This window comes from Scyliorhinus torazame, chromosome 6 (genome assembly GCF_047496885.1).
Source record: "Scyliorhinus torazame isolate Kashiwa2021f chromosome 6, sScyTor2.1, whole genome shotgun sequence".
NCBI lineage: Eukaryota > Metazoa > Chordata > Chondrichthyes > Carcharhiniformes > Scyliorhinidae > Scyliorhinus > Scyliorhinus torazame.
In genome coordinates, this window is record NC_092712.1 from 161591789 (window position 1) to 161615834 (window position 24046).

A 24046-nucleotide genomic window follows, 5' to 3' on the forward strand; every position below is an offset into this window, starting at 1 on the left:
CAGTGCATCGCACTGGTTTAGCTCTCCATGTGCACATGACAATAAAGTTTGATCAAAGAGCTCCTGTGTCAGCCTTGTAATACTTCGACAACATCATAAGTAATAAATGCAGGAGTTGGCCATGCAACTGCTTGAGCCTGCTCCACAATTCAATAAGATCATGGCTGATCGGACTGTGCTTCAACTCCACTTTTCTGACTGCCTCCACTGAACCCTTCTTGCCCCCACCCCTCCCTTAACATCACCCTCAACTCATTTTTGATCAAAGCCGATCCAAAGTAGCGTTGAATAGATTCAATGGCTTCATTGCTGTCTGGAGAAGAGTATTCCAAAGACGAATGACCCTCTGAGGAAAGGAATTTCTCCTCAACTCCATCTTTTATAGAAAATCCTTCATTTTTAAACTGCTAGGTTTTTTAAAAACTGCCAGTGCTAGTTTCTCCCACAAGGGAAGAATCCTCTCTGCATCTCCCTTGGCAAGTCACCTCAGAATCTTTTGTGTTTCAATAAGACGAGATCTCATTTTTCAAAACTCAAGTAGGTATAGGCCCAACTTGCGTAACATTTCCTCATGAGAACACACTTTCATCCCAGGAATAAACCGAGTGAACCTTCTCTGGCCTCTTTCCATTGCAAGTATATCCCTCCTTAAGTAAGGAGGCCAAACTGCACACTCCACTCTCAGTGTATGCTCATCAATGCCCTGTAAAGTTATGGCAGGACTTGTCTACATATATACTCAATCCCTCCTGCAATAAAACCAAAAGCTCTAATTGTCTTCCTAATTACTTGCTGTCCAACCTATTATATACAACTAATTTTTTGAGATTCATGTACAAAGACACAGAAATATCTCCATACCTAAGCATTCTGCGTCTCTCAACTCTTAGATAATATTGGGATTTTTATGCAGTGAAGGGGCAGCACCAGTTACACTTGTATGCCTCGGAACATCACACCAGATAGAAGAGATGTACACTAGACGCAACATTGACAGTAACAAATTATATTTACGTGTTTACAATCTATAAACAACCTTTGAACACCCAGGCCACCTCAGTGCGATTGGTATTTATTAATTTTTCATACACTACCTGTATCTCTTAGTGCCTCCCTCAGATCCACAGCTTTACTGGAGGCAGCCTGCTGAGTTCTATTTCCTGTTGTTACAGTGACCTTGGCGGGTGCCTTCTGGCGTGCTGAGGCCTTGGAGGTTTCCAGTCTGCTGTGCGTCTTCTGCTGTGGGACAGCCTTTGGCCTGTGCAGCTCAATCTAATGGAGTCACAGGCAAAGGAAATTTAGTGCAGCTGGTCGTCTATGGAGGGTCCTAAGTGGATTGTCCAGGAGCGTCCAGCTGACATTCTCCATGTGAGTGCCTGAGGGTGCCTGAGGAGAAGGGCCCCCGGAGAGAAATAGAGGTGCTCCATCCCAATCAGGTCTAGCCACTGATACATCCCACCAAAACGCTAGAGTGCACGTGCCGGATCCAAGTCCTGGACCAAGGTAAAAGGCAGTCACCATCCAGTATATATTTTGGTGTGTTGGCCTATTGGCACAATGACAATAAACTCACTGTGGGCGGGTTCTTCCATTCGCCCTTCTAATCTGCTGATGTCCTCTGATATGCCCATGCCTGTCTGGGAGGGTCCAACATCTCAGGAAGGGACAAGTCCACAGGCTCGGACTCAGCAGATGCCTGACCTCCAAACGTCTTCCGATTGACGGTGACTTTGGATGTCCCCACCTCTACCATGCTGCGGACCCCATTTGGTGCTGTGTTCACAAGATGGTGAACCCTGAGCCTGCTCCAGAACTAGGTCCCACCGAAGTGTGTGGGCGGATTCTCTGACCCCCCGCCAGGCTGGAGAATCGCCGGGGGGCGGTGTGAATCCCGCCCGTGCCGGCTGCCCCACGGCGATTCTCCGGCCCACGATGGGCCGACCGGCCTCCCATTTTAGGCTGGTCCCGCTAGCGTAAATTAGACCTGGGATGGGATTCTCCGACCCCAGCAGGTCTGGGGGTAGGGAGGGGCTAGGGGGGAGGGGCTGGGGGGAGGTGGAAGGGGAAGGGGGGGAGGGGCTGGGGAGGAGGGGGGTTGGAGAGGGTGCGTGGCGGAGAGGGTGCGTGCCGGGGAGGAGAGGGGGGGTTGGGTAGGGTGCGTGCCGGGGAGGAGGATGGGGGGTTTGGGGAGGGTGTGTGCTGGGAGGAGAGGGGGTGATTTGGGGAGGGTGCGTGTCAGGGAGGAGAGGGGGGGGATTTAGGAAGGGTGCATGCCGGGGACGAGAGGGGGGGTTTGGGGAGGATGCGTGCCGGGGAGGGGGGGGCATTGGGGAGGGTGCGTGCCGGGGAGGGGGGGATTGGGACGGGTGCGTGCCAGGGAGGAGAGAGGGGGGGGTTTTGGGGAGGGTGTGTGCCAGGGAGGAGTGGGGGAGGCCGGGGAGGGAAATGGTGGAGAGGGTGCGTGCCGGGGAGGAGAGGGGAGGGGGTTGGGGAGGGTGCGTGCCAGGGAGGAGGATGGGGGGTTTGGGGAGGGTGTGTGCTGGGAGGAGAGGGGGGGATTTGGGGAGGGTGCATGTCAGGGAGGAGAGGGGGGGGATTTAGGGAGGGTGCATGCCGGGGACGAGAGGGGGGGGTTTGGGGAGGATGCGTGCCGGGGAGGGGGGGGCATTGGGGAGGGTGCGTGCCGGGGAGGGGGGGATTGGGGCGGGTGCGTGCCAGGGAGGAGAGAGGGGGGTTTGGGGAGGGTGCGTGCCGGGGAGGAGAGGGGTGGGTTTGGGGAGGGTGCGTGTCGGGGAGGAGAGGAGGGGTTGCGGAGGGTGGGTGCCGGGGAGGAGGGGGGGGCGGTTTGGGGAGGGTGCGTGCCAGGGAGGGGGGTGGGGGTTGGGGGGGTGCCTGCCAGGGAGGAGAGGGGTGTTTGGGGAAGGTGTGTGCCAGGGTGGAGGCAGGGGGGGGGGGTTTGGGGAGGGTGCGTGCCAGGGAGGGGGGGGGGGGGTGTATTGGGGAGGGTGCGTGCCGGGGAGGGGGGGGGGGGGGGAGATTGGGGAGGGTGCGGGGGGGGGTTTGGGTAGGGTGCGTGCTGGGGAGGAGAGGGGGGGTGGTTTGGGATGATGCGTGCTGGGGAGGAGAGGGGGGGGGTTTGGGAATGGTGCGTGCCGGGGAGGAGAGGCGAGGGATTGGGGATGGTGCGTGCTGGGGAGTAGAGGGGTGGATTTGGGGAGGGTGCGTGCTGGGGAGGAGAGGGGGGTTTGGGGAGGGTGCGTGCCGGAGAGGAGAGGGGGGTTTGGGGAGGGTGCGTGCCGGGGAGGAGAGGGGGGTTTGGGGAGGGTGCGTGCCAGGGAGGAGAGGGGGGTTTGGGGAGGGTGCGTGCCAGGGAGGAGAGTGGGGGGTTTGGGGAGGGTGCGTGCTGGGGAGGAGAGTGGGGGGTTTGGGGAGGGTGCGTGCAGGGGAGGAGAGGGGGGTGTGGGGAGGGTGCGTGCCGGGGAGGAGAGGGGGGTTTGGGGAGGGTGCGTGCCAGGGAGGAGAGGGGGGGATTTGTGGAGGGTGCGTGCCGGGGAGGAGAGGGGGGGTTTGGGGAGGGTGCGTGCCGGGGAGGAGAGGGGTGTGTTTGGGGAGGGTGCGTGACAGGGAGGAGATGGGGGGTTTTGGGGAGGGTGCGTGCAGGGTAGGGGGGGGTTTTGGGGAGGGTGCGTGCAGGGTAGGGGGGGGTGTCCGCCTGGCCATGTGCCAGCTGGCAACAGTCGTGACCATTCAGCCCATGGCACCTGGTTGTGGGGGGGGGGGGGGGGTATGGGCAATGGTGACATGTCATCTAACCCCCCCACCCTCACCCCCCAAACCCTGCAGGCCGTTATGTTTGGTCATCACCCAGCGATGTTGGTCGCTGTGGGAGCCGCACTTCTACATGTTGCCCTGGGGGAGCTGGAGCAGGAGCGTGCCAGGAAGGGGGGCGGAGGTTGCCTCAGAGGAGCGTGCCGCAGGGAGGCAGTTGGCAGCCGCCCAGGCTGGACGGCCGCCCACACGCCAGGAAGAGGAGGAGGAGCAGGTGGTGGTGGTGCCACGGCGACGGAGACACCCGATGAGGCCCCGTGTGAACTGGCCCCGCTCGTCGTACCAGGACCTCATGGACTGGGCATGCAAGAGGAGACTCCAGATGAGCTGGGAAACCGTGGCACACATCTGGCACCTGATGGCACACCTGGCACTGCATGGTACTGGGAGAGGACACCCTCCCCCCGTGGCCGTCAAGGTTACGGTGGCACTGAACTTCTATGCCCTGGGGTCATTCCAGGCGCCGAGTGGGGACCTGTCCGGCATCTCACAGGCATCGGTGCACCGGTGCATCCGTGCAGTGACAAACACCCTCTATGCCATTGCGGACCGCTACATTCAGTTCCCTGTGCACCGGGCCAGCCAGGATGCCCGGGCAGTCGGATTCGCTGCGGCGGCCACGATGCCCATGGTCCAGGGGCGATCATTGGGATGAACGTCACCGTGCGGCCACCTGCGAATAACATGTCTGTGTTCACCAATAGGAAGGGTACCTATTCCATGAACATTCATCTGGTCTGCGACCACCGCATGATGATCCTCCATGTCTGCGCCTGGTACCCGGGCAGTGTACATGACTCATTCGTATTGGCGCAATCTTTCATCCCCACCATGTTCGAGGGACGCGCCCCCCCCCCCCCCCCCCGGCTAAGGGGCTGGTTGCTGGGCGACAGAGGTTACACGTTGCGGTCGTGGCTGATGACGCCTATACGGAGGCCACAGACTGAGGCGGAGAACCGCTACAATGATGCCCATGCAGCGACCAAGGGTGATGTTGAGAGGTGCTTTGGGCTGCTGAAGATGTGCTTCAGGTGCCTGGACCACTCTGGAGGGGCCCTCCAGTACCCGTCAGAGAGGGCCTGCTGCATCGTTGTGGTCTGCTGCCTCCTGCACAACATAGTCCAGCAGAGGGGCGATGTGCTGCAGGCAGAGGAGGGGGAAGGGGAGGAACAGCAAGACGAGCGCAGACCTTCCCAGGTGAGGAGGATAGGGGCAATGGTCAGGACAGATGGGCTGGACATGGACAGGAGGGTGACCACCGTTACCGGCTGGGCCAGCGGGCACAGGACAAGCTGATAGCCGCCCAGTTCACGGACTAGGGCGTGGGAATCGCCGCACAGACTAGGGCGTGGGCACAGACTGCACACTACAGCACCAGCCTACCACCGTCACCCCACCCATCCAACACCAACCACTCTCACCCCGCCCACCCAACCACCTGCACCCCCACCCGCATGCACATCATCCCTCCATTGCACATCCACCTGCGGCACAACGGGCCGGGCTCATCCAGGCCATGGAGGATGATGACTACCCGTCCTGTGATGAGCTCTGGGCCCTATATCGTTAGACAATGTCTGACTCATGGCCACAGTACCACCCTCCACCCGGACCGTCCCTGTATTCGGCCGTGACACTGCAGCGCACGGCCCCGTCATCTGCCCGGGGGGATGGCGAGGGCGACTCGGGGGGAGGGGAGGCGCATTCACCTGAGGGCGACGTTCTATCACCCCTCACACACCCACTGGCGCTCACCTCACACCACACCCCCGCACGCATCGGACAGAGCACAAAGGCAGCTTCTGTCAGTGTGAAAGTGATTTGAATGACAAACAGTGCATACACGTGCCCTAGCCCCAGAACTAATCTGTGCCCTGCACCCGTGCCAACTTACTCAGTGTCTAATTTTTTGGCCTTCTGGGCCCTATGACTACATTTAGGTGGTTCCCCAGACAGGACAGCAGAACTGGAGGTGGACTCCTGTGATTCCTGCCCTGTGACTAGGGACCCCTTTGGCGGCCGTTTCCTGGGGCGCCCCGGCCTAGATGGGCCAGGCTTTGGCTCGGGCGACTGGGATGGTGAGCTGCCAGCCTGTCCTGCCCGTTGCCCACCAGATGCACCTGGGATGGAAGGGGGGAGTCTGAGGTGTCGCGGTGTTCCGAGACCTTCTCTACAGGGGGACCCAGAACGGGCCCCAGCACCTCCTCTTCCCTCAGGGTGCCCGTTGGCCCCCGGGCCTCTACATGGGTTGGGGATGCGAACGGACCGAGCACCTGACGCCCCCCCGGCACCTGGCACTGCCAGTAATGGAGGCCCGCCCTGGTATCAACAAGGGTCGGCAAGCTTGCAGCCATGGAGCTCCGGGAGTTGGCCATCACTGCCTGTGTCTGGGTGACACCAGCCAGCACCTGGGCAATGGTGTCGATGGCCTCAGCGATGGCCTGCAGAGACTGGGCCATTGTCTGCTGAGACTGGGCCATGGCGTTGAGCGCTTCTGCGATCTGCTGCTGGCTCTGGGTCATGGCTGCCTGTGAGAGGGCAGCCATGTCCTGGGCCACGAAAGCCCCACACCTTGCATACTGCGACCCATGTCTGACACCGTCACACCCATTGCCTCCACCGCGGGTGCCATTCATGCGGTGTCAGCCTAGGTGGCACGCCTGACCGGCACCACTACCTGCTCCTGCACGCGGGTGGACTCCTCCACCTTCGTCTGCAGCTGCCACAAGCCGACCATCAGCCCCTTTGGGTCTATGGGTGGTGTGGTACCTCCAGGAACCCGGGACCCGTCTGGGCAGCAGATGGTTGCCTGCGCTGTGTTGCTCTCCGACCGGCCGGCCCCTCGGCTGCTCCTGCCTCCACCTGCTATACCGGGACGGCTGTGTTGTGCGCACCAGTGAGTGTCCCAAATGCCTCATCGTTAAAGTGCCCAACCGAGGTGAGTGTCTCTGCGATGGTGGAGGGAGTAGGAGATAGCAGTGGTGTAATGGCGTGCTCCTCATCCAACCCCAAGTCTGGGGTCCCCTGGTTATTCCTGTCCATCCGTCCCCTGTGTGTGGGTGTCCTGTGTGTCGGTGTTCTGTACGTCAGTGTCCTGTGTGTTAGGGTCCTGTGTGTTAGGGCCCTGTGTGTCAGTGTCCTGTGCGTCAGTGTCCTGTGTGCCAGTGCTCTGGGTTGGCTGCGACGGGGGCGTGTTGCTGCCCTCCTCGTCGCTGGGTGTGGCCCACCAGCGTCGCCGCACTCGCACTAGATATGGGTGGCGTCCGTCTGGTGCTCTGGGTCTATCCCTGGCCCGTGGCCACCCGGGAACGTCCTGAGGGTGGCGTCTGCCTGACGGGCCGGGTCTGTCCCCCTTCCCCCATATCCCTCCTTCCCCCACATCCACTTCCCCTATATCCCCCTTCCCCCATATACTCCCTTCCCCATATCCCCTTCCCCCTATCACCCCTTCCCCCATATCCCTCTTCCCCACATACCCCTTCCCCCATATCCCCCCTTCCCCCATATCGCCCCTTCCTCCATATCCCCCATTCCCCCATATCCCCCATATCCCCCCCTACCCCATATCACCCCCTCCACCATATCCCCACATATCACTCTTCCCCCATATCCCCCTTACCCCATTCCGGGGTAGGGGGATATGGGGAAGGGGGATATGGGGTAAGGGGGGATATTGGGGAAGGAGGCTGTGGGGAAGGGGGGATATGGGGGAAGGGGGGATATGGGGGAAGGGGATATGGGGGAAGGAGGATGTGGGGAAGGGGGGATATGGGGGAGGGGGATATGGAGGAAGGAGGATGTGGGGAAGGGGCATATGGGGGTAGGGGGTTATGGGGGAAGGGAGCATATGGGGGAAGGGGGATATGGGGGAAGGGGGGATATTGGGGAAGGGGGGATGGGGGAAGGTGGAAAGTGGGGCAGACAGTGAGAGGTCTCACATGGTGCTGTGCGGCAGGTGGCCATTTTGCCGGGTCTCCGGGGAGGGGCGCCTTTTATGCAGTCGCGTGAGAACATGACAGGTGACGCTGTCGCAAATGGCATCACGCCGCTGCTAGCCCCTTCGGGACCGGAGAATTCATGGCATTTCAGGGGGCCCGATGCCGGAGTGATTCGCGCCGTTTTTGGCGCCGGTTGTGGGCCATCGCGCCGATTCACGGAGAATCCCTGCCAAGGTAATTACCGGCGCGACCTGGCTCTGCGGGCGGCCTCTGGGGTCCTCGGGGGGGGGGGGGGGCGCAGGAGATCTGGCCCCGGGGGGGTGCCCCCAGGGTGGCCTGGCCCACGATCGGGGCCCACCGATCCGCGGGCTGGTCTGTGCCGTGGGGGCACTCTTTCCCTCAGCAACATCCGTTGTCAACCTCCGCCGTGGCCGGTGCGGAGATGAACCCCCCTGCGCATGCGTTGGGATGATGCCAGCACATGCTGGTTCTCCCGCGCATGCACCAACACCATATGGGGGTGGGGGAAGGGGGGATATGTGGGGATATGGTGGAAGGGGTGATATGGAGGCCGTTTGGCGTCAACGCCGCCGGCGTCGGCCTAGCCTCTGAAGGTGCGGAGGATTCCGCACCTTCCGGGTGGCCCGACGCTGGAGTGGTTCACGCCACTCCTCGGCGCCGGGACCGCCCGCCCTGCCGGGTAGGGGAGAATCCCGCCCACTGTCTCTGCACTGGTGGGGGTGCAAGTGAACACACTGACAATTTATCGTGGGTGCTCAGCATTCACATCCCAGGTGATGTGGGGGATGGGGCTGATGGACTGGGACTCTTCCTCTTCCTGATCGTGTTTGTGAAGGAGAGAAGTTATAATTAGTGATTGGCTGCATCATCACCAATATTACAAAGCACTCACAGTTTCTGTGGGTGATAGTGGAGACGTTGATGGATCCGAACTGGCACAATCTTGGTACTCACTGGCCAGCTCTGCCTGCATGTATTGTGAGTAGCCTCAGCTCAGACTGGGATCTCTCCTTGTAATTATGAGCGATCTTCTCCTGCATAAAGGCATATGGACAGACTGTGAGCAAGATAGATGCCAAAGAAGATTATAAGGATGCCTGCTGAGTGGACCTCTGTCAGGGGCGAGGACGTGGCTTGTGCAGTACGTGAGAATTGATGAAGATATGAAAGTGTGTGTGAGAGAATAATGGGTGCTATCCTTTATCGTGGTAGTCAGTGAGATCTCTGCGGACTGTAAACGTGCAAATTACAGATGGTCTTGTGAGAGTGTGAGGAGAATGTTGAATTACCCTGGTGGACAGATCTGAACATTCATCAGCTTCCTGTACTGGGTGGTGGATCTCCTCTGCAATGAGATATCACTGGCTTTCCTGGTGCCCAACTTGTAGATTCAGGTGGTCAAGTTGGTAGACCTCCAGTTCCCATCACGGGGAAAGATATGCTGGAGGATTGCCTCCAGTGCATTTTTTAAAATTCATGCATGGGACATGGGCATCACTGGCTGGGACAGCATTTATTGGCCAATCTTAATGCTCCTTGAACAGAGTGGTTTGCTGGGCCTTTTCATTGTCACTGAACTTCAGAGCAGTGGGATTCTTTCTTCAGAGAGTCTGCTGCTGCTTGTCATGACGAGTCCTGGGCTGCAGAGAGCGAATGATGCATGTTGGTGCGGTTTAAATATAGCATCCAGCAAGATGAGCCAATGTGGTGAATTTGGGGTGGACAAATCCCAGCCGCACTCCACCACAAGATATGACAAGCTTCATATTCTTGCATATATAATGAACTGAAAATTAATTGATCTGTTGTGTAAACCCACCATGACAGCTGGCTGGAAAAGTGTTCTCTTCCACATCCATCACCGCACTTAGACTCGACACTGCGGCACCGTAGCACAGTGGTTAGCACAGTTGCTTCACAGCTCCATGAACCCCGGTTCGATTCCCGGCTTATGTCACTATCTGTGTGGAGTCTGCCACGTTCTCCCCGTGCCTGCGTGGGTTTCCTCCGGATGCTCAGGTTTCCTCCCACAGTCCAAAGATGTGCAGGTTAGGTGGATTGGCCATGATAAATTGCCTTTAGTGCCCAAAAAAGATTAGGTGGGGTTACGGGGATATGGTGGAGGTGTGGGCTTAAGTGGGGTGCACTCTCCAAGGGCTGGTGCAGACTCGATGGGTCGAATGGCCTCCGTCTGCACTGTAAATTCTATGAAGTGCAATATTCCACCCTTTTTCTCCAGTGATCTTATTTGTTTTAAGTTCCCCAATCCCTTTTGCCTATTGATTTTCAACCATTCTTTAGAGGATTTTTGTGTCCTCTGCTGTGAAGGTGGATATAAAATACATGTTCTAAGTCTCTGACATTTCCCCTTTTCCCATTATTAATACCCCAGTATCAACCTCTACGGGGTCAATTCTTACTTCAGCTACTGTTTTCTTTTTTATACGCATGCAGAGATTTTTTAGCATCTGCTTTTCTGTTATGATTCCACTGGTATAGTACAACTCACAACTCCTCAGGTATTTCTTTCTTTCTTCTGCTTAGGTGCCCCTAGCTAGCAGAGATCATGATGTGTTTGAGTTTCACATTCAGTTTGAGGGAGAGAAGAGTGGGTCTAAGGCTAGTACTTTAAACATAAATAAAGGCATTTACAATGCCATGAAAGAACATCTAGCAAATGTGAACTGACAATTTAAGTTTCAAAGATAATTTCAAACTCAAAGAAAAAGCATTTCATTGTGCGAAGATGGGTGGCAGGTTGAATGAACAGTCAGAGGAGAAAAAAGATCAGAAAGGTGGGAACTATAGGCCAGTTAGCTTAACCTCTGGCATTGGGAAAATGTTAGAAGCTATTATTGAAGATATTATGACAGTGCACTTCAATAAATCCAAGCTAATCAGGCAGACTCAACATGGTTTTGTGTAACTGAAATCAAGTTTAACCAATTTATTGAAGTTCTTGATAGAGTCATAGAATCATGGAATCTTAGAATCTATAGTGCAGAAGGAGGCTATTCGGCCCATCGAATCTGCACCGTCCCTTGGAAAAAGCACCCTACTAAACCCACACATCTCTGTGATCTCTGTAACACAGTTACCCCACCTATCCTTTTTGGACACTAAGGGCAATTTAGCATGGCCAATCAACCTAACCTGCACATCTTTGGACTGTGAGACGAAACTGGAGCAATCGGAGGAAACCCATGCAGACATGGGGAGAAGGTGAAAACTCTGCACAGACATTACTTTGAAGAAGTATAGGTTGCTGTAGATAAAGGGGAACAAGCAGATGTACTGTACTTTCAGAAGGCATTTAATAAGGTGGTTCATCAAAGGATATTTTGGAAAATAAAAGCTCATGAGTAGGTGAGTAAGTAACATCTTGGCATGGATAGGAGATTGGCTAGCTGAAAGAAAACAAAGAGTAGACATAAATCTCTGTTTCTGGTTCATAGGATGTAATGAATGGTGTGCCAAGGGAATCATTGCTGGGCTTCAAATCTTTATAATTTATACAAATGGTTTGGATGGTGTGGTTGTTAAAATAGCTGTTGACACGTAGATGGGCAAGTAGATTGTGAAGATGACAAAAGTAGGCTGCAAAGCGATATAGGTAAAGATAAAGTCACCATAGTCTCAGGTGACCCTTTGAGCGGGGAGAGCTGACTGGTGGTCATTTAACTTGAGGATCACTACACCTCAGGCAAGGGGCAAGGTGGAGAAGATGGGGCCTTCAAGAATAACCAAAAGGATATAGATAGATTAGGTGAATGGGCAAAGATGTGACAAATGGTGTACAAAAATGTGAAGTTGTCTATTTTAACGGGACTATAAAAAAGAGGCACATTCTCTAAATGATGAGCGATTGCAGAGTTCTGGGGCGAAATTCTCCGGAAACGGCGCGATGTCCTCCGACTGGCGCCCAAAACGGCGCAAATCAGACGGGCATCGCGCTGCCCCAAAGGTGCAGAATGCTCCGCATCTTTGGGGGCCAAGCCCCAACACTGAGGGGCTAGGTCGGCGCCAGACGAATTTCCGCCCCGCCAGCTGGCGGAAAAGGCCTTTGGTGCCCCGCCAGCTGGCGCGGAAATGACATCTCCGGGCGGCGCATGCGCGGGAGCGTCAGCGGCCGCTGACAGCTTCCCACGCATGCGCAGTGGAGGGACTCTCTTCTGCCTCCGCCATGGTGGAGACCGTGGCAGAAGGGAAAGAGTGCCCCCACGGCACAGGCCCGCCCACGGATCGGTGGGCACCGATCGCGGGCCAGGCCACCGTGGGGGCACTCCCCGGGGCCAGATCGCCCCGCGCCGCCCCCAGGACCCCGGAGCCCGCCCGCGCCGCCTTGTCCCGCCAGTAAGGTAGGTGGTTTCATTTACGCCGGCGGGACAGGTCTTTTAGCGGCGGGACTTCGGCCCATCCGGGCCGGAGAATCGAGCGGGGGGGCCCGCCAACCAGCGCGGTGCGACTCCCGCGCCCGCCGAAACTCTGGTGCCGGAGACTTCGGCAACCGGCGGGGGCGGGATTCACGCCAGCCCCCGGTGATTCTCCGACCCGGCGGGGGGTCGAAGAATCTCGCCCCTGAGGTGAGAGGGCTGTGTGTGTCCTATTGTATGATGTTTGGATGCAGATGCAGCATGTTATGAGCAAAGCCAATCGAATGTTGTCATTTATTGTGAGGAGAATTGAAAACACGAGTAGGGAGGTTATGCTTCAGTTATGCAGGACATTGGTGAGGCCACATCAGGAGTGCTGTGTACAGTATTGGTCTTCATGTTTAAGGAAAGATGGAAATGGTTAGAAGCAGTTCAGAGTATGTTGACTAGATCAATGCCGGGAATGGGCGAGTTGTCTTATGAGGAAACCTTGGACAGGCTAGGCCCTTATCCCCTGGACTTTAGAAGAGTAAGAATCAACTTGATTGAAACTTGACAGCGGTGAATGTGTAGAGAATGTTTTCTATTGTGGGAAAATTTAGAACTGGTTTAAAAATAAGGTTTCACCCATTTACGACAGAGAACAGGGTTTTATTTTCTCCCTAAGGGTTATGAGACTTTGGAATTCTCTTCCTCAAAAGATGGTTGAGACAAAGTCCTTGAATATCTCACCATCAACATCCTGGGGGTTATCATGAACCAGAGACTTAAATCGACGAGCCATACACACACAATGACTACAAGAGCAGGTTGGAGGCTGGGGATCCTGCAGTAACACATTTCCAAAGTTGATTAGACATGTCAAGAATGGACATGGTACAAGTCAAGATTGTTTTAGAAAACTCTGGATATGCCTGGATGAGTGCAGCTCCAATAGCACTCAAGAAACCCACCACCATCCTGGACAAAGTGGCACATATGATTCGTAGCCTATCCCCAATCTGAAGCATTCACTCTCTCGATCACGAGCGCACAGTGACAGCACAGAGTTCCATCTACAAGATGCGCTGCGGCAACTTGCCAATAATCCTGTGGCTTGCCAGCAATACCCATATCTAGGAATGATTTAAACAAATAAAGAATTCTCCTCATTTTTGTCCATTTTTCATTTCTGTTGCTTTACCAGCAAATCAGACAGTTAATTCTAGCTCTCAAGCAGCAGAGGTATGATTTAATCACAAAAAAACAGAGTCCTGTTTTGGGCATGTATAGTGGGGTGTTTCACGGTTTTTGGTCTCAGTCAGGAACCCCCTGACAAGGCCACACAGCTGGCAAATGTGTTCGCTGACATCTTCAACATGTCCCTACTCTGCTCCGAGGTCTCCACCTGCTTCAAGTAGACTACCATCATACCGGTGCCAAAGAAGAACCAGACAATGTGCCTCATTGACGACTATCTGGTGGCTCTGACATTAATCTTAATGAAGTGCTTCTAGAGGTTGGCCATGAAGCACATCACCTCTATACTCCCAGGAAGCCTAGTTCCACTGCAATTCGCATACCGCCGCAACTGGTCCACAGCAGACTCCATCTCCCTGGCCCTATACTCATCCCTGGAGCATCTTGACAACAAAGACTCTGACATCAGATTCCTATTTATTGACTGCAGCTCCGCCTACAACACCATAATCCCAGCCAATCTCATATCAAAGCTCCAAAACCTAGGACTTGGCTCCTCACTCTGCAACTGGATCTTTGACTTTCTGACCCATAGATCACAATCAGCAAGAATAAGCAACACCTCCTCCACGATAGTCCTTAATACCGGGTCCCTGAATGGCTGCATGCTTAGCCCCCTACTCTACTCCCTGTACACACACGACTGCGTGGCATGACCACAGTGGGTTGGATGTCGAACAACGATGATTCAGAATACAGGAGGGAGGTAGAGAACCTGGTGGAGTGGTGTAACGGCAATAATCTCTCCCTCAATGCCAGCAAAACTAAAGATCTGGTCATTGACTTCAGGAAGCAAAGTACTGTACACACCCCTGTTAACATCAATGGTGCCGAGGTGGAGATGGTTAATAGCTTCAAATTCCGAGGTGTGTACATCACCAAAAATCTGTCCTGGCCAACCCACATCGACGTTAGCACCAAGAAAGCACAACAGCGCCTATACTCCCTCAGGAAACTAAGGAAATTTAGCATGCCAACACTGACTCTTACCAACTTTTGCAGGTGCACCATAGAAAGCATCCTATCTTTGGCTGCGTCACAGCCTGGTATGGCAACTGCTCGGTCCAAGACCGCAATAAACTTCAGAGAGTCGTGAACACCACCCAGTCCATCACACAAACCCGCCTCCAATCCATTGACTCTATCTACATCTCCCGCTGCCTTGGGAAAGCGTGCAGCATAATCAAAGTCTCTTCCCATCCGGCTTACACACTCCTCCAACTTCCATCGGACAGGGGATATAAAAGTCTGAGAACACGCATGAACATATTGAGAAACAGTTTCTTCTCCGCTGTTACCAGTCTCCTAAATGACCCTCATATTGACTGACCTGATTAATAGTACACTCCTGTCTGCTTCACCCGATGTCGGTGTCTAGGTGTACCTTGTGTTGCCCTATTATGTATTTTCTTTTCATGTACTAAATGATCTGTTTGAGTTGCACGCAGAAAAATACTTTTCACTGTACCTCGATACACGTGACAATAACCAAATCCAAATCCAAATCCAATCCACTTACCTCACTTCCTGCACCGACAAGGGCAGCAGTACCAGGGTGCCCAGGTGGCAATGCCAGAGTGCTCAGATGGCACTGCCAAGGTGCCAGCCTGGCAGTGCCAATGTGCCTGGGTGCCAGCAAAAGTGCCAGGGTATCACCCTGCCCACAGTCTGACCACCCAAGGCCTCTGATGGCCTGGCAGGCTTCCCAAGCTGCCATGACGCCTGGTCCATGTTTGTATGGACCAGTGTTAAACAGCAACATGGAGAGGTCTCCTAAGCACGGGCGTTCGTTCCCAGATGTCGGGAGAACCGGGCACCGACTTATGTAAATGAGCCTAATGGCTCACATAATTATGTAAATCTGGATCTCGCTAAGTGAGTGCGAGACCCAGACCCTGACTTCTCCGAGTGTCGCAAATTTGGCGAAAGGCCTCGCGTGAGAATTAACAGCCTCGTCGCATCACCGAGTCGGGCGTGACGAGGCCATTCGATTGTGCCTCTGATCTCTGTTGTTAAAACAGGAGGTTGTGGTAAATCTGAACCCAGCTGAGATTCAATTCCAAGACTTGTTACTTTGAGTCCTGGCTTTGTCCCTCAAAGGCCGTTCAGAATTATTTTTCTGTGGATGACAAATGTTTTAATCATTGCTATTTAAAACAACTGAAAATAATCTCAAATTCCACATGTTAGAATATTCTGAAACTATTACCTGTCTGCACAATGTCAAACTGCTGAGCCAGCAGTAAGATGCTGCAGATCACAGTGAGAAGCTGTAACTCCATGATTTGGACAGAGTGGGTTGAGTTGTTTCACTGTTGCGTTCTCGCTGTGACTCGTGACTTCAGTCTACTCCGGATCAGCGGAATCAAGTGGACTCTTCACTCTCTGATTGAACCTGGTACATTTATAAAGCGGGTGTTCCAGCCACTGCACTCAGTCTGACTCAGAGATGCGCCAATGTGACTCCAACTGGAAAACCAAAGGCGCCAATCTTAACTACGTTATCAGTTTCTCAAACCAAAATAAAGTGCAGTCAGTGATGCATATAACTCCCACAATGTTTAATATCCCAGGTGCATGTTTTATATCACTGCAAAATAATTGGCCCAAAATTGATATTTTTGCTCTGTACTATTATGTAACCCTCAGTAAGTATGTCTATTCATTTCAGTTAGAAGTTTAAGTAATTTTTGAATATCGCTGCCACATAATTTGACAGCTGGACAAACCAAAAACAGTGTGGACATGTGAAAACAAGCAGTTGCATTGGTTATGTGAATTAGGCTGCAGAAATACACACAGTTCCTATGTTTGTATTGGTTTATGAATAGAAAGGCATCTAACCCTAAAAGGGTACCCACTGGTAGAGCTGACCTCCAAATGGGTTCTTGAATATTTTTTAATGTAAGAAACAATATTCCATAGCTTTAAACACAAGGGATAGAAATTGGTCTCAGGTGGGTCTGAGTAGCAAAATGAGTGATGTTGGAGTGGTGGTTAGCACTGCTGCCTCACAGCGCCAGGGACCTGGGTTCAAATCTGGCCTTGGGTGACTGTCTATGTGGAGTTTGCACTTTCTCCCTGTGTCTGCATGGGTTTCTTCCAGGTGCTCCGGTTTCCTCCCACAGTACAAAGATATGCAGGTAAGGTGGATTGGCCGTGCCTAATTGCCCCCTTAGCATCCAGGAATTTACAGATTAGGTTACGGGGAGAAGGTGGGGGTGTGGGCCTACGTTGGATGCTCTTTCGGAAGGGTCGGTTCAGATCTTTTGGTTGAATGGCCTCCTTCTGCACTGCAGGAATTCTGTGGTTTTACGAATCAGCTACTTGTTATATTTATTGTCCAATATTCATTTTCATTGCAGTCTGTTAGTTGAAGATCAGGCCAAGTGTATGATGACTGATCTGGGGCGGGATTCTCCGACCCCCCGCCGGGTCGGAGAATCGCCGGGGGCTGGCGTGAATCCCGCCCCCACCAGTTGCTGAATTCTCCGGCACCGGAGATTCGGCGGGGGCGTGAATCGCGCCTCGCCGGTTGGCGGGCCCCCCCCCCGGCGATTCTCTGGCCCGAATGGGCCGAAGTCCCGCTGCTGAAATGCCTGTCCCGCCGGCGTGGATTAAACCACCTCTCTGACCAGCGGGACAAGGCGGCGCAAGCGGGCTCCGGGATCCTGGGGGGGGGCGCGGGGCGATCTGGCCCCGGTGGCCTGGCCTGCGATCGGGGCCCACCGATCTGCGGGCGGGCCTGTGCTGTGGGGGCACTCTTTTCCTTCCGCCTTCGCCATGGTCTCCACCATGGCGGAGGCGGAAGAGACCCCCTCCACTGCGCATGCGTGGGAAACTGTCAGCGGCCGCTGACACTCCCGCGCATGCGCCGCCCGGAGATGTCATTTCCGCGCCAGCTGGTGGGGCAACAAAGGCCGTTTCCGCCAGCTGGCGGGGTGGAAATTCCTCCGGCGTCGGCCTAACCCCTCAATGTTGGGGCTCGGCGTTCCGAACCTTTGGGGCGGCGCGGTGCCCGTCTGATTGGCGCCGTTTTGGGCGCCAGTCGGCGGACATCGCGCCATTTCCGGAGAATTTCGCCCCAGGTGTGGATGGCGCCGGTGGGAACCTGTCGTGTCGGGCACGCCGCTCGCCCATCCGGGCCGGAGAATCGCCGCTTGCCCATTACCAATGGCAAGCGGCAATTCTCCCAGTGGCCAGCCATGATTCGCGCCGTGCGGGTTTGGGGGTGGGGTGGGAGAATTGTGTGCGGGCGTCGGGACGTCGTGGCGGGACTCGCGCGGCACCTGGGCGATTCTCCCACCTGGCGTGGGGGGGGGGAGAATTCCGCCCATGATTCTAATCCGACACAGTATCAAAATTACATTGAACTACTTTTTACAGAAAGTGGTGAAAGATTGGAACAGGTTGATATTGACACAGTGGAGATGAATAGTATTGGAAAATTCAGGATATAGTATATTGGTGAAAAAAGCAAATCATTGGTAAAAAAAATGCAGAAGAGTAATATTCAAATATAACGGCCGGGATTCTCTGAGACAACATGGTTTTGTGAAAGGTAAATTGTGTTTGACAAAATTATCAGATCACCTTGAGCTTGTAACAAACAAATTGGATAAAGGGTAACCTAGTAGATGTTTTGTATTCACATTTCCAAAAGACATTTGATAAGATTCCACATAAAGAGTTACTATGCAAGAAGAGTGAATACAGTGTTGGGAGTGTCATGATATTCAAACACACACATCATGATAGACACACCAACAGACAAATCAGAACACACAACACCACAACCAATCACAGCCAAAGACAGGAAACATATAAAAGCACAAACACGACACCTGGTGGACAGTATTAGCTGGAGACGAGGACAAGGACAGACCTGCTACACGACACACTCAGGGAGACAGCACGTGCAGAGTATCCAGAACGAACTGTATATAAGAGTTAAAATAAAATAGAGTTGTACCACATACAGCTGTGTTGGCTCATCTGTGCACCAGAGCACCCAACACCACATGGTACAGGAGTGGATCGATACCTGCCGGCATACCTCAGTGTACACAGACAACCAGCAGTACCCAGGCAAAATGTTACAGCTCCCGGTTCCGCAGCCGCTCCAGTGCCACGGCGATCTCCGCGAAAACTGGCGGCGATTCCGGCAAGTGTTCGAATTGTTCCTGGTGGCAGCTGAACTCCAAGACCTGGATGATAGCGAAAAAATTGAATTTCTCCTCACCATCGCCGGTGCAAGGGCAAGAGAAATATTCACAAGGTTCAGGTTCTTCAGGAGGCCGCAAAGGTACGATTTCCAGGCAGTCCTGGACAAATTCTCCAAGTACTGTGAAGAAAACGCAATCCAATCGGCAAGTAAATGTAAGAAAAGCGGCAGTACTCACCTCGTGGCCGGGATCCCGGAGCCCGAATTCCCAGAGGCCGAAATCCCGGGCCTGAGAGAGGGCTGGGTCGAGGTCGGCGGCCATCTTGCTAAAGGTATCACTAGCACAGTTGCGCAAGCAGTGCGCAGAATCGGAAGTTTCGTTTGCGCATGCGCGAGATGCTGCGCATGCGCAGTCAAGAAAACGGCCATCGGTAAAGGAACAGCGATCTGAGCATGCGCAGTCGCTTCCTACGTGCTACATACCGAGCGTCAGGATGTCAGACGCCCCAGACCGCACCAATTTAAAGGGGAAACGTCCCAAATCCAATTTAAAAGGGAAAGGTCCCAAATCAAAAAAACAAAAATCTGTTAAAGCTGTAAAACAACCTTCCCTCACCTGGAATGACAGCACATTGCCGCAAATTGACCCAGGAGATGAATTTGACCTCCGAATAACCCTCCGACAAGCAGTTACCTACGCACAAGCCGATGATTCCGACCTCGAATACTTCGATGACGATCTTTACAGTGTTTCGGGACCTCGCGAGCCCAATGATAGCTCCGTGGTCCTATACGACTATGACTCGGACGAACCTTTCGTGTTGCACATTGGCGGCCCCCACATTGAATCCGACGCAGATGCGGATTCATTTTTCGGATTTGAAGATCTTCAACCCAGCAGATATGATGTCCCAACTTATCAGTGCCGGATGATGCTGCAGCCTGACATTAACAGACAGGGAGCGGTGCAAGCACACGGAGAGCGCCCTGCTGCCACACAGAGCGTGGTCCAAGTCCCGCTCAGCGTTCCCGACTCTATGAAAGAAGACATGCAAGACTCCAGAGCGCAGTCCTCGCATGAACAGGAAGTGACTCCAGAGTCACAAGCCTCCACAGCAAGCTCGTGGACAGACTCCACAATTGCAGAAACGCAAGACTCCAGAGCGCAGTCCTTGCACGAACAAGAAGTGACTCCAGTGTCACAAGCCTCCACAGAGAGCTCGTGGACAGCCTCCACGATAGAAGCAACGCAAGACTCCAGAGCGCAGTCCTTGCACAAACAAGAAGTGACTCCAGTGTCACAAGCCTCCACAGAGAGCTCGTGGACAGCCTCCACGATAGAAGCAACGCAAGGCTCCAATGTGCGGTCCTTGCAGGAACAAGACCATGAGGGTCTAGCAACCTCTCCTGACCAACCAGCGGCAGACGATGCAAGTCTGCCATGCTCACGTGAACAGCAAGAAGGCTATAACAGCCTACCATGCTCCACTACACAGCAGCATGACCATGACGGTCTCTCATGCTACAATGAAGGGCACAGCGCTGAAGACTGTTCAAGCCCAACTGAAGACAAGCCAAAGGAATCGCTTCTTCCAAGCCCGAAGAAAAAAGGTTTATGTGCTGACCTTCAGGATCATTATAGCCGAACAGAGATTAATAATGCTGCACGGTCACAGAAGGATGCTGAGGATTTGCTAAAGAAATTACTTGAATGTTTAACTTGCAAGGAGCAGACTGAGAATTGCCAGTGTTTTAGTACGGATCGAAAAAATGGACAAGACATTGATCCTCAGGTAATGGAAATAACACAACCTGAATCATATCTACAGCAGGGACAAATGTCTCCCTTCAACACAACACCGCAAAGTCCCAACTTCGGGGACCAGCAGTTAGTCAGTAATGACTCTTCAAACCTTAAGGGGAACATTAATTGCATTGAACCTATACACACTCCACTGATAAATGAGCAGAATATTGGAGCAAGAATCCTGAGGACACCGACATCGAGTAGCCAGATAACGAATTTAAAACCCGCAGCAGTTTCAAGTGAACCAAGTGTGCTTTCCACTAATGGTGAAGATGCAGATAAGGTCGACCCGATTATCCATTGTACCACACTAACCCCAGTGATTAAGCAGTTATGTATGGGGAGTATAATGTGGGCAATTGAGAACAGTAAAAGAGAGACTGTGACCATGCCAGTCCCAGCAAAATCAGACCCAGAGACCATGAAGGCATGTACATTAGACAAAGATACATATGAGGTACCTGAGAAGAAAAGTGAAACGGAATGTTCTTTGGAAAATAGTACAATGTCGATAGAAACATTGGATCCTATATTCGAGACCATACATATGGGAGAATTTGGGGGTAATAAACAAGGTTCTGCAATGTCTGGGAGAAGATTTAAAATTCCAAAGAAGTAAAGCCCAAATGAAGGACAACGGCAAGACAATGACAGTCCACCGACATGGTGTGCACCACCAGATGAAAACTCTGACAATTCACCCAACCCTAGTGAACAGCAAGCTGCTAATGAGGATCTATCCACGGGATGTGAGACGAGTGACGACAGCATCCCACTTCCCATGCAAAAGGTGCAAGGTGACAGACCTCGCCTAGTGCGTACCGAGGCACTCGACGATCACGGTGGGACCACTGACAACTGCGGTGGCGGCGCACCGCTTCCACCCTCGATGGCTCGAGCCTCTCCACTGGTCGGTGCATTCCTGCATGTTCTGACTCCAGAAGTGCAGCTTCAGGGAATCTCGGCTGCCTCCAGTGAACCTGTTGGGACTCCGGACGGGGAGCATCGACGGAAGGCAGACCGGACTCCAGATGGGGAGCAGCCAAGCGGCGACACTGATTCGCGCACGCCAGACCTTGCTCCGGACGGGCGGTGTCGCGGCCTCGGTGATGGCACGCTCAGGGTGACGGTGAATGCCACGGCGACAGGGAATGGATCGTGTGGCAGTCCCACTAGGTCGGCAGTGGCGACCAGCACCGGCGGTCTAAGACGGACACACCAATTCGCGCCATCGCCAGTCGTTGATGCGAGCAACAATTCTCTCTCCAAGGCGACATGCTTCGACGTTTCTCTGCGGAGTCGCCCTTCCGGCACAGCAGGTGGCCGGAACCAGCGTGCACGGTCTCGGCCAACTTCCACATCTGGCACAGTCATCGCCTTGCATGACATTAGTGATGGTGCTTCTTCGATGGCAACGACCCATCGGCTACAAGATGCCGTCCACCACAAACATAAAAAGAAAAAAGACTCCACCTTGTTCCTGGCATGCAGGGCGGATGGATTGGTGTGTAGGCGCAATCAGCGAGCTTTGCGCCGCCTTCCACGCTCGCAACTGAACCGTACACACACGCCGGATCCTCCACTGGTTCCCAAGGATGACTTCGTGGAGATGCCATGGATCATGCCCCTTCCATCGCCACCCGTGACCAGGCCACAGCAGCTAAAATCCTCCCCATGCAGAGCTAAGGCTGTTTCTGGGACATTGCCACCTGTCAAATCCAGGGCAAACTTTATTGAAGCAGACAAGTATTTTCTCCCTTTTGAGTTGACATGCCAGTCGAAATGTCCCCGCATAGTCAGCACATCATCTGACTGTTTACAGAAATTAATTGATAGAATTATAGAGACAATATGTGGTTGTTCTCAAGGACCACAAACCGACGAAGGTGTTCAGTTGCAGATAATTAAGGCCTTACTAACTACAGTAACATCTCAGCACATAGAAATACATGAAGGAACTGTGTTACAGGCTGTTAGAACGTGCTACAATATTCACCTGGCCAGCAAAAAAACTTAGTAAACCAAACCACAGCCAAGGCAACACTAACAAAGATGTTGAATGTTATATTTGCACGAATGAAAAACCAAGCACTGCATGAAGTACAACAAATGGAAAAGGAGAGACTTCGGCAACAGCATCACCTCCAACAGTCCAATGTGAACCAGTGTGAACCCAAATCTCCACAGCTGAACCGGCTTGAGGACCAGCCCATTCTTGAGGCGGTCACCCATTAGACTGGACTTATAACGCTGTTCATATGTTCAAAAAGTCAAACACTTCTGTATTATAACCTGTTGTTGTTTATCGTTCCAGATATCGTCTGACCGGACCACTGTTCAAGTTGTTTTTTTTTTTCTCGCATTCATGTTTTGTTATGGTACAACCTTGTTAGTGTGACGCACCCGACATCGCCCCATGTAAATAGTTATGTCATATACACACGCTGTACACAACACACGCACACACGCTTAGATGCACTCACGACACGATTATATTTATAACCACGTAGGCACATATCTTTGTAAAAAGGGGGGATGTCATGATATTCAAACACACACATCATGATAGACACACCAACAGACAAATCAGAACACACAACACCACAACCAATCACAGACAAAGACAGGAAACATATAAAAGCACAAACACGACACCTGGTGGACAGTATTAACTGGAGATGAGGACAAGGACAGACCTGCTACACGACACACTCAGGGAGACAGCACGTGCAGAGTATCCAGAACGAACTGTATATAAGAGTTAAAATAAAATAGAGTTGTACCACATACAACTGTGTTGGCTCATCTGTGCACCAGAGCACCCAACACCACAGGGGGTGTTTGTATGGATTTAGGACGAGTTAATTACAGGAAGCAGAGAGTTGACATAAATGGCCATTTTCAGGTTGGCAAATGTAACTAACAGAGTTGCATTATGCTCATTCCTGGGGCTTCAGATATTTATGACCTATAATACTGACTTTGAAAAAGGGACCACATTTCTCACAGCCAGATTTGCTGATGAGGGGAAGTGAGTCGGAACAGGTACAAAGTGACATAGATAGGTTAAGTGTGTTCGCAAAAACTTGGGAAAAGGTGAGGTTGTCCACTTTGGCTGGAAGAATGTAACAGCAGAGTATTAATTAACTGGAGAGAGACTGCAGAATGCTGCAGAGGCGCCTGGGTGTCCTTGTGCATGAATCACAAAATGTGAATGTACTGGGACAGCAAGTAATAAGGACGGCAAATGGAATTTTGGCCTTCATTGCAAGAGGGATGGAATAGGAATGTAAATAATATTTGTTACAACTGTACAGGGATTTGGTGAGACCACACTTGGGGCAGAAACATGCGAGGCTGCTGGGAGTAGGAAGTGAGGCGGGCACAGCTAATTCACTCTGTGGGGGGCCAAAGGTCAGCTTCCCAACAACGGAATAAAACTACAGAATAAATTGTTGGTAGATTGATTGTGAGTTCAGATTCCTGGTTGCCAATGTTAGGAACTCCTTTTCAAAACATTTATCTGTCATACATATGCATTAAAAGGCAAGCTCAACATAATTAGTGTAATAGAGAGCAAGTCAATGATGGTCGACACAGTGTTGCAGATGATGTTGGCAGATTGTACCAGGGGAAACCGGGTATCAGAGTCACTGGTAAAGAGTAAAGAGGGTTG

General features: G+C 53.0%; 1 protein-coding gene across 1 annotated transcript in view; it reads right to left on the reverse strand.

Moving 5' to 3' along the window:
* The window catches only part of LOC140425111 (kunitz-like toxin PcKuz1), a 50424-nt gene extending 34647 nt beyond the window's left edge, over positions 1–15777 (reverse strand). The window contains exon 1 of the mRNA XM_072509024.1: positions 15609–15777. Within this exon, the coding sequence (XP_072365125.1) occupies positions 15609–15681 (73 nt within the window). The 5' untranslated portion in view covers positions 15682–15777. The remainder of the gene's footprint in view (positions 1–15608) is intronic.
* Positions 15778–24046: the final 8269 nt, after the last annotated feature.